The 11,314-nt window shown below is 40.6% G+C and overlaps 1 protein-coding gene across 8 annotated transcripts in view; it reads left to right on the forward strand.

Moving 5' to 3' along the window:
- The window catches only part of Ten-a (Teneurin-a transmembrane protein), a 486,497-nt gene extending 475,457 nt beyond the window's left edge, over positions 1–11,040 (forward strand). For all 8 annotated transcript variants that reach the window (XM_074109112.1, XM_074109118.1, XM_074109127.1 and 5 more), the window contains 11 exons: positions 1,907–2,071; positions 3,397–3,571; positions 4,316–4,558; positions 4,638–4,865; positions 4,980–5,170; positions 5,264–6,228; positions 6,528–6,931; positions 7,023–8,908; positions 8,994–9,147; positions 9,231–9,585; positions 9,666–11,040. In XM_074109112.1, the coding sequence (XP_073965213.1) occupies positions 1,907–2,071; positions 3,397–3,571; positions 4,316–4,558; positions 4,638–4,865; positions 4,980–5,170; positions 5,264–6,228; positions 6,528–6,931; positions 7,023–8,908; positions 8,994–9,147; positions 9,231–9,585; positions 9,666–10,657 (5,758 nt within the window). In that variant the 3' untranslated portion in view covers positions 10,658–11,040. The remainder of the gene's footprint in view (positions 1–1,906; positions 2,072–3,396; positions 3,572–4,315; positions 4,559–4,637; positions 4,866–4,979; positions 5,171–5,263; positions 6,229–6,527; positions 6,932–7,022; positions 8,909–8,993; positions 9,148–9,230; positions 9,586–9,665) is intronic.
- Positions 11,041–11,314: the final 274 nt, after the last annotated feature.

Here is an 11,314-nt window from a genome sequence, read left to right on the forward strand (position 1 = left end):
AACTAGGTACTTAAAATTACTATCTTATTATTCATTCAATCAATAGTAAAGACTGAATTGAATTAAATTTTAATCAGAACAGAGTGTTTTATTGAAGTCACAAAGCATCACCGTTTATTAACAACAGGATGTGGGCGACCGAGTTTTGCCCGGACTCCTTTTTTTGCTCTACACGACCCGCGTTTTCTCAAAGACAAGACCAATTCAAATCGATTGTTCGCCCCCGAAAACTCCCACATAACAAATTTTACCGGATTACTTTGAACTGTTTCCGTGGTCTTATTATTATGAGGTATATAATTTCCCGTTAAAAATAGGTATTAATACCTGGGGTACTGAGCCAAAGGTCCAAAACACACATTTTCCCAGAGATAAGACCAAGCTATCGCCTTTGATTGTTCGACCCCAGAAATCCCCATATGACAAATTTCTTTGAAAAGTTAAATATACAAGAATTACTCCTTTAAATATATTACTTAAATAATTAGATTAGATACATACGATAAGGTACGACCTATTTGATACCTACCATCAATCAATTGACGGACTTTTTGTGCACTGCCAAAATGCGATTCCCCAAAAATTTTTAACGATGTCTACTACCCTATTATGACATAACATCTTGATTTTTGTTTACGGTTATTGTTTTTTAACAGTTTAGTTACTATACGAGTAGGTATTTATGGAGTAGAATATCAAAGGAGCACAAATATGACGGAAAAGTTTCAAAAATGTCTAAGTTTAACCGGTAAATAATAGTTCTAAATCCACATTGGCGCTGGAGCGCAAGGGTATTTGAAATAATTTAGTAAATTATATCTTAAAATACCTGCTGTGCGAAGACGTTAGATTAAATTTTCGTCATCTGTTAAAAGCGGGTCCTATATTAATTCGCATAAATTAATTGTCCTAATTGAAATTGGAATAACGTTATTTCGCATAATTATTAATTCGCATAACATTAATGCACATAATATAAATGCATATAATGTGGATTGGCATAACGGTAAGTTGGCATAAATTGAATTAGCATAACATTACTTTGGATAAGTTTAAAAGAGTATAAACATAAAATGATTATTTTAATGAAATTATACATTTTATTTGTCAAACAATATACATAAAGTGTTACATTAAGTAAAAAAATATTGCTTAAAGTATATTGATTGAGTATATTGCTTTTTCTGTGCATCCATGTCTCAGTTTGTATTTTCGATATGGTTTCACGGGATACCCATAAAAGTAACAAATTTGGAGTTGAAATAAAAAATACAAAAAGACTCCAAAAAACCAATCATATATTGATTATTGTTTTCTTTACTCATATCAATTAGATATAAGAAGTGAACTACTATGTGAAAATATCTATTATTGGACTATTATAAAAAATACCTAACATCGAGTCTTCTGAACCTAACCTTACCGAGTCGGTTTTGGCTTGAACAAGCTATAAGCAAGTACGCTTGATAAAATTATGCGTATTCATTTTATAACCTTCAATTATGCGGATTCATTATTATGCTAAATAAGTGTTATCCTTCTTTGCAGGTATGCAAGTTCGCTGTTATGCGCAATTATGTTATGCCAAATCTGTTATGCGAAATAAGGGTTACCCGTTAAAAGCATCATTGAGTGTTTTTACTGTTATTATAATTTTTAAAGAAGCTTATTTTTAAATGTACCCGCTTGCTACTTAGCGCCGCCTATTTAACACCTTTTGACGGTCACTTTTGGATACACGGAGTCCTTCTTAAATTCTACACTCCATAACTAACTGTAGACACAGCAAAAGTCTCTAGGTATCAATGACCTTTGCTTTTACTTGAACATTATTTTCCTAATCCATGGTGTATAAAAGGGAGAACATACGTACCTACTTGAGATTAACATGAAACCTACCTTTAAGGTTCGACGTACTAGTGAATGGAGGAGGAGCAGTGACTCTCCAGTTTCAACGGTCACCGTTTAAGCCTCTGCGGAAAACTGTCTTCGTACCCTGGAACCAGATTGTGGTTCTGCCGCCGGTGCAAATGGAACTCAGTGATGACAGCGTCAAAGTACCGACTCCAAGGTAATTAACCGTCCCAATAAAATATCTACATAAATATTACATTTTGCAGTAAATATGGTCATCATATCAAACTGCACTTTCCTTGTATTCTAACCAAGCCATCAGTTTACAACAAAATAAAAATTGAGAGCTGGCAGATATTTTGCTAGATATTTATTATGTAGATATTGAGGCAGCGTAAGAACTTAAAGGTACAGTCAGCATTATATAATACGTAGCAGGCACGATCACCTAATACTTGGAAACTCCAAAATGCCCACATGACATTGACCCAGCCATAGCGATCAAATTATTCAAGCCCTCTACATCGTAGGTACCTAATGACCGGTAGCTCGAACAATCGCAGTTTCAGCTTGGGTAAAATTATTTTCGTACGTCTGTCGGGATGTCCAGCTGTTCTCCTTTACAGATCGCATTTCACCACAGATTGTCGTAATATTTTGTTAGCTGATTTGAAAACCATAGGTATTATGGAATATTTTGTATGTCAAGTTTTTGGATATTTTCCAATATAACCATGGGGGTTGAAATTGTAAAGAAATATCATATTTCATCCATTTCGAAAATCTCGCGAGGTCAACAATCACAAAGCCAATAGACTTATAACACAGAACACAGATAGTTCAGAAGTCAATCTAATGTATGTACTTCACTTTTCATACCTACGCTCGGCGGTCGCTCTAAGGTTGTGAACTATGGCTTATGCACCAAAATACTATTGTGGTAGTGGCACTCGTATCTAGTTGTTTGATTTTTTGTTGAGAATGAAACGGGGAGAATGGACATATAAATTAATAACTAAAATATTTTAATTTTAATGTCATTGTTATATTTATTATAAATTTGTCACAGAAAACATCTTGGGACGATTTCGTTATTGGCGAAATTCATGATTATTTAATTTAAACAACCGTCCACTGAACAGTTATAATAACTTTTTTTTGTGGCTCCATTATTGCACAAAAAAGTTCACAATGCTTCCTCAAGCGGATGGCACTCGCGCTCGCACTGGTCCCAACCGGTCCGAGATATCGTGTCCTGGAACAGTGTCTATGTGTGCGTTGCTCGAGCGCACTTGTAAGGAGATTGATTTCTGAACTGTCTGTGTTTTGTGCGTATAATATTTAGATAATGACGTTATACCTACTTACAAAGTGGCGCTAAAGAAGAGATACTTTATCCACCAATGGGATACAAAATTGGCTATTCCCAAAAATACTTAAGAGTAGTTAAAAGTGCCATCAGTCATACTCACTTCTTAGGAATAAGGCTTGTTATAGTAAAAACTAAACATAAATTGATATGTTTTCCTTTCCAAATTCCAGGGCACCTCCACGCCTAGACTGGACGCCGTCCCCTCAATGGTGGGAGGTGCAGGCGCCACCTTGCGCTGCGCATGACCACGAGAGGCTGCGACCAGAGGTCGTGGCTGTGCCTCCTTTGGCTGCGCCGGCTGCCTCCTCGGCCGCCACACCGACCGTCATATATCCTGAAGCACAGGTAACATGATAGATTTAAAAGTAACTCTTCTTCCACGAGGACTTCACGATTCGAGTATGCAATATTTGTAACTGGAAGATCCACATAACTGACTTACGATCACCGCCTAATTCTCGTGAGCATCGACAAAGACCATGATAAATAAAAATAAATAGTAATAAATGTAAGTAGGGGTGGAAGACGAAAATGGAGAGAAATGAGAGGCTATTTGTGATTGATATCTCCACCCATACTAATGGGTAGAACCAGGAACAAATTCAAATTCAAATTCAAATGATTTATTCAGTAAATAGGCCGCAATGGGCACTTTTACACGTCATTTTTTAAACTACCAGCGCTTTCGGAAAGACCATCATTGCCAAGAAGAATGCGCCGCAAGAAAAACGTCTGGACGAGTTCTATCTATAGAGATAGGTATAACAAAGTAAATGTAACCAAGAGTAAATCTTGCTTTTCAGTTTCTTAGTTTTCCATTTTTCTTGCGGTAGACAGTAGGCCTGACAGTAGCCTGGAATTATTAAGTGAAAAGATGCGTCATCATTACAAGCCCCAAAAATCATGATAGGCCATTGTGTGGTCCATGAACCATTTGCAGAAACATATATTAGTGTTTTTGGTGGCTACGATATGAGTTGTCATCATAATAGGCGACAAGGATTTCATGTAAAATGATACATTGCTGTTGAAGTTCTGACACGAGTTACCAAAGTTCGCATAGAAAATAATCTTGTATTTTTTTCACAGATTGTCAGCGAAAGTATTGGCATCCCTGGATCTGCCGTCAAGCTGACATATCGCTCGTCCCAAGCTGCAGGCTACCTGTCTTGTGTGCACGCTCAACTGACACGAAAGGTTGTGCCCGCTGCGTTAGCTCGCGTCCACGTCAGGGTCGAGATCGAAGGATCCTTACACACTCACACCTATGAAGCTGATCCCGATCTCACACATGTATTCGCGTGGAATAAGAGGAATGTTTACAAACAAAAGGTAAAACAGTACCTGTCTTGTGTCGGTACCTTTATATTGTAGATAGAAAGAATTATGCTAACCAAAATGTTGTTCTCAGGTGTATGGCCAAGCACAAGCTAAGATTTCCATCGGTTACGAATACTCATCCTGTACATCAATCGTTTGGGAGACGCAAACAGCAACTCTGGCTGGTTTTGATGTAGATATATCTGACATCGGAGGTTGGGGCTTGGATATTCACCACCATTATAACTTCCACGAGGGTATTTTACAAAAAGGCGATGGAGCTCTTCTTCATTTGAAGCAATACCCTCGAACTGTCCAGGTTTGTTTTTTTGCTACTAGTCAAAACGCTGTTATACCTTTCAGAGTGCATTTTTGCCAATCTTATTACATTAGGTGTTTCAAAAATAATATTTTCAAATATTTGTTTATCCAGGTTGTAATGGGAACTGGTCTTCAGCGTGCTCTAAACTGCCCAGACCACTGCAACGGCAAGGCAGCTGATGCACGTCTGCTCACCCCGACAGCTTTAACCTCTGGACCCGATGGCTCTTTGTATGTTGGCGACTTTAACTTAGTTCGTCGCATTACTCCAGAAGGAGTGGTCACTACTGTGCTTCGATTAGAGTAAGTATTTAAGTGAAAAGCAAATCAAAACTAAATAAAGAGCTTATTTTCCTCTGTTGTATACCTTACTAAACATTTCTTATTTCCTTCTAGAACCACGCAAGTTGCATATCAGTACTATATGTGTATATCACCAGCGGATGGAAATCTTTACATATCAGACTCTGAGAAACACCAAGTGCGAAAAGTAATGGCTCTAGAGAAAGTACGCGATCCATCCATAAATTCAGAACCAGTGGTCGGGAACGGAGACCGTTGCGTGCCTGGAGACGAATCGAACTGCGGAGATGAAGGGCCTGCTGATAAAGCTAAGCTTTCGCATCCTAAAGGACTTGCTATTGCGGCAGACAGGACCATGTATATCGCCGACGGAACAAACATCAGAGCAGTAGATCCAAATGGCATCATCCATACGCTAGTCGGTCACCATGGACATCACAATCACTGGTCGCCCGTACCTTGTCGAGGCGCTATTGCTCCTTACGAAGCTCAACTTCAGTGGCCTACTGGTGTTGCCCTGTCTCCATTAGATGGTTCTCTTTACTTTATCGACGATAGAATCATACTGAAGCTTACCGTAGATATGAAGATCAAGGTTGTGGCTGGCCAGCCGTCTCATTGCCGTTTGAGCAGTGATGGCAAACCAGTCAATAAAGTATCAAACAAAACTGACACAGAATTCAGAGAGGACTCTAGTTTGGGGACAATACAAGCACTTGCTTTCGCACCAAGTGGAATTTTATACGTAGCGGAGTCGGATTCAAAAAAGACGAATGCCATTAAATCTATTGACCCATCTGGAAAGATCATGCATTTTGCTGGAAAATTACAGGAGAATTTGAAAGAATTGAGTTGTGAATGTAACTCATCTGTGTCAGTGACAGCTGTCCCCGCGAACGTTCGTGATGAAGGAGCAGGCTGCCCGTGCCGGCTGAGCGTCGCGGCTGGTGATGAACCACCGACCAGCACTGAGACTTTATTGTCGTCTAATGCCAAATTCCAAACTATATCTGCCCTTGCCGTTACCCCAGATGGAGTTCTCAACGTTGTTGATCAAGGTATAATTAATGTTCAATTTGTTTACTTTAACCACAAGTGATATAATATAACGCATGTAATGAAAAGATAAGCTAAACCAACTCTCGTCAAACTTGTTTTGTCACTTTATTAATGTTTAATGTTTATTTGGGCAAAAAACGGTACAATATAGAAACAACACTTAAGAAAATAAGACTTAAACGAAACATAGACCAGCAAATATGCCACTATTAAATTATACAGACACACTATTATTTATTATTTAATACTTACATATTAGTTTGCATAAATTAGTGATGATTAATAATGTGTCTTTCAGGGTCACTGCACATTTTGGCTCTCAAACATTACCTGCCGACACATGATGAAACAGGAGAATTCAGAATACCTTATCCACCTACATCAGAGATCTACGTGTTCAATCGCTACGGTCAACACATCACCTCAAAAGATCTGACCTCTGGGAAGACCAGATATTCATTCTTGTATTCTAAAAACACTAGTTTTGGAAAATTGTCTGCCGTTACTGACGCTTCTGGCAATAAAATTCAACTCCTAAGAGACTACAGTAATGTGGTTAGCTCCATTGAGAATACGCAAGATCACAAACTCGAACTGAAAATATCAGGTATCGGATACCTAACAAAAATTACTGAAAAGGGTACAACTGAAATTGAATTAGATTACGACGCTAATACTGGATTACTGAACAGCCGCTCAAGGGTGCGTATTTAATTTTGAATGTAAAATTGCTTTTGCGCTATTATGTGTCATACCAGTATCTTTACAAATTTGTTTTGTTTTATATTTTCAGGCTGGAGACACTGTTATCTATAATTACGACGAACTTGGCCGCGTTACCAAAATTATAATGCCTTCTGGAGAACCAGTCCACATTACCTCGGGTCTTGCTAAGAACTATGGATTAGCAGTAACTGTATCGAATCCATCAAGCAGCATACCCGTAGGAGTGGCGAAGAAATGCGAGTACGTGCTACACGGCCAGTCATTCAAACAGATCACTATCAACAATGGTAAACAAGTCACTGAAGGCCGTATTTATTCCAACAACACTTTGCTTCTTGAAACTCCATGGACCGGTAAATTTGAAAGTATAGCAGCTGCGAAACATCCATTACTGGAAGCTGCTTTGCCTATCGAAGCTGAAATGCTTCACATGTGGTCTCATCAGACGACTACATTTGGTGACAATCTAATAAATAACATGTACTCACTGTATACTCTCGTAGGCGATGTGAGAAACCCTCAACAGACACTGAATAGAGAAATATGGGTCAATGACTCCAGGGTTTTGATTATTGAATTTGACCAATTCAAGAGCCGGGAGACGTTCTTCAACGCCGACAGAAATCCCTTATTTACGATTGCCTATGACGCTGGAGGATTACCGCTATCATTTATACCACATGGCGCTGGAGTTCCCCTAAACATTTCCTATGACAGATTCTTTAGAATAAACGGTTGGAAGTGGGGAGCCAGTGAAGAAACCTTCAACTACGATTCTCACGGAATGCTTTCGGAAATAACAAGCCCACAAGATGGTACCAAGTTTATTTATTACAATGAAGGCAATCTCGTGTCTAAAATTACCTTGGCTAGCCAAAAGAGCTTCAAGTACCTGTACGACGACGATGGTGGATTAACCAACGTTATCTTACCATCCGGAACCAACCACTCCTTCAGCGTCCAACCTTCTATTGGATTCATGAGAGTAACATACTCACCACCAGGATCGACTAAAAAATATTTACAACATTATTCTCATACCGGAGAACTTTTGCAGACTGTGTTCCCTGGTGATGGTGCTAGGGTCGTTTACCGTTACTTCACGACTAACAAAGTTTCTGAAGTAGTTCATGGTGATGGACAAACGCAAATTCATTATTCAGAAAGCAGTGGACTACCATCAGAAATCTTACACGTAGATCGTGATGTTGACTACCGCTGGGAATCCACTTACGTTGGTGGCTTGCTAATGGAAGAGAGATTGGACTACGGAGCAAAAACTGGTCTTAGTAATGCGAAAATAATTTATGAGTATGACAATAACTACAGAACTACTGCTGTTCAAGGTCGTATTGGTGGTCAAACTCTCATTCCGCACCATATCGTTTATAACGTTAAAACCGGAGCACCAGAAGTCTTGGGCCAGTTTACTGTATCCAAGCAGAAATGGAATGAGACTTCTGTCTACGACGGAATAGCGATGTTCTCTCGAGTCTTGAATGAACAATTTCTGGAGAAAGAAGTTACGGTCAACATTCACAGAATGGAAGTTTTTAGAATGGAGTTTGCGTACGACAGACATGGAAGAATTTCACAGACTCGCACCCACACTAGAAACGTCGGAGTTAACACATACACTAATATTAAGAATTACACTTGGGATTGCGACGGTCAACTTACTGGAGTAGAAGCTCAAGAGCCTTGGGGATTCAGATATGATGATAATGGAAATATGCTATCCCTGACCTACAGAGGTAACACGATCCCCATGGAGTATAACGATATGGATCGCATTATCAAATTCGGCGAAGGCCAATACAGATACGACAGCCGAGGTCTTGTCTCCCAAAATGCACGAGAAGAACGTTTCCAGTACAATTCGAAAGGGCTTCTGATAAGGGCAACTAAACGTGGCAGATTTGATGTCCGCTACTATTATGATCATCTTGACAGGTCAGAACATTTAATGAATTTTAAAGTCTCATAATTTACAAATTTAACCAAAACATTAACTAACTTTCCTTTTTTTCTTTTCCAGACTTTCAACGCGCAAAGACAACTTTGGAAACGTAACGCAATTCTTCTACACAAATAAAGAGAAGCCTCATGAAGTCAGCCATATCTATTCACCGCGTGAAAACAGGTTTATGACATTGGTTTATGACGACCGCGGTCATCTCATTTATACACAGGTATAGTAGAATTTATTTTACTGTGCCAACGTCAATTAAATATTACCTACTCGTTTGATACTAATCAGTTTTCCTTTTCACAGGTGGCTCGCCACAAATATTACATTGCCACTGACCAATGTGGAACGCCAGTCATGGTGTTTAACCAATATGGAGAAGGCATCAGGGAAATCATGAGATCGCCCTATGGTCACATAGTTTACGATTCTAATCCGTACCTGTATCTGCCCGTGGACTTCTGCGGTGGGCTCCTCGACCAAGTAACGTCACTAGTCCACATGGCCAATGGCAAAGTTTATGATCCACTGATTGGCCAATGGATGTCTCCAATATGGGAAAACCTCATAGAAAGGATTCACAGCCCCACACAATTGCATCTTTATAGATTCAACGGAAATGATCCAATAAATGGAAGACCTCAAAATAAGAAGCCAACAGGTAAATATTGCAATTCCACTCGCTGAGTGATAGGTACACTTAATTTGCTATCGTGCGAGTCTTATTTTTTTTTTTTTTAGATCACTTGGCATGGCTGAACTTACTCGGATACGACACAAAGAGCCTGGCGCCGCAACTGTATCCTGATGAACTGCCAGGCGGATCAGTACTGCCGAACGTGCCCCGCGGCCGGCCCGTGTGGGGAGCGGCTCCCGTGACCAACGGGCCCGCTTTGCCCGCTACCATGTCGCTGCTACCCAGTGTCACCATTGAGTCCGGCTTCCTTTCTCACATGTCCAACAAGAGAATAGCCGACTTCAGAAGTCTCTCTATTCCCGCCATGTCCGAGTTGAAGACCGATGCGCTTAACTTGGCTCCGAAGAGAATTGGTTCTGACTCCGAACCTCCATTTGGACGGGGCATCCTCGTGTCGCGTAATTCTCGTGGACGAGCCGTAGTGACCGCCGTACCATCCGCCAATGCCATCTATCGAGACGTATACACGTCCGTGTTCAACCGCTCACACCTTCTACCATTCTCTCTGGTCGTGCACGGCGACCAACAAGATGTCTTCTACTTCGTGAAGGAAGAGACGTGGCGCGCCGCCGACGACCAGCAGCAGTTGAAGCGGATGCAGGGAAAACTGAACGTGACCTTCCACGAGGCGACGGAGGGCGGGCGCTCCTACTCGGACGTCAAAATCCACGGACGGTCGAGCGTGGTTAATCTGCGATACGGGACAAGTGCGGAGCGGGAGCGTGCGAGGTTGTTGCACCACGCACGTGCGGCCGCTGTACGCAAAGCGTGGCATCGGGAGCGCGAGGCGTTGCGAGGGGGGCTGGGCGGCTCGCTGGAGTGGTCGGCGGCCGAGTTAGACGAGATCCAGAAGGCGGGTTCGGCAGCGGCTTACGACGGAGAATACGTGCACGACGTGGCACGCTACCCGGAACTAGCCGAGGACCCGTACAACGTGCGTTTCGTGAAGAAGCGCGCCGACCGCGCCGAGCGCCGCCGCCGGAAGCGTGAGAGCTGCCTCACGCCCTGGTGGCTCGCCTGGGACGACTTATGCTAGTGACGTGCCGCCATCCATATGCCAAATCGTGTGTGTTAACCTGAGCGAAAGACGACGAATGAACGCGAGAGTGAGCGACGATAAATATATTTTGTAAATAGTCTCTATTAATTGTTAATTGTTGATGTATGTATGTTTGTATGGTAGACGCGAATCCCTATCGCTATGTAAATAGTAAATTTTAATTTGCAGGGAGAGAATGGACCTTTTGAGAGGACTGATATTATAAATGTAATAATGTATGTATAGATAAGACGATTTATGTGAATATGAAATTATTTATACTTATTTATCGGTAAAAAAGCTTCGATTGTGTCCAATGTTCTTATAAAATTTAGATGAAAACTATTTGAAAGAATAAAAGGCATACTTTTTTAACCAAATCAAATGGAAGTTTTTGTTCTACATAAAACCTCATTTCAGTCACGTTTAGATTAAATTAGGGGATCTAAATTTTATAACAGTTAAAAGTTCTAGTGTGTGAAAATCTAACATCGGATTAGTTACATATAAATCTCAACAAAAGCGAGAAAATGTCCGCCATTTTCAATTTTCAAATCACAAATTCTCATCGGCATTCTCACAAAAGCGAGGTAGTCTCTGGCACTAAAATAGGACATCCGGCACATACCAAAGAGCTGAATACTCGTAAGATAT

The sequence above is a fragment of the Choristoneura fumiferana genome, chromosome 2 (genome assembly GCF_025370935.1).
Source record: "Choristoneura fumiferana chromosome 2, NRCan_CFum_1, whole genome shotgun sequence".
NCBI lineage: Eukaryota > Metazoa > Arthropoda > Insecta > Lepidoptera > Tortricidae > Choristoneura > Choristoneura fumiferana.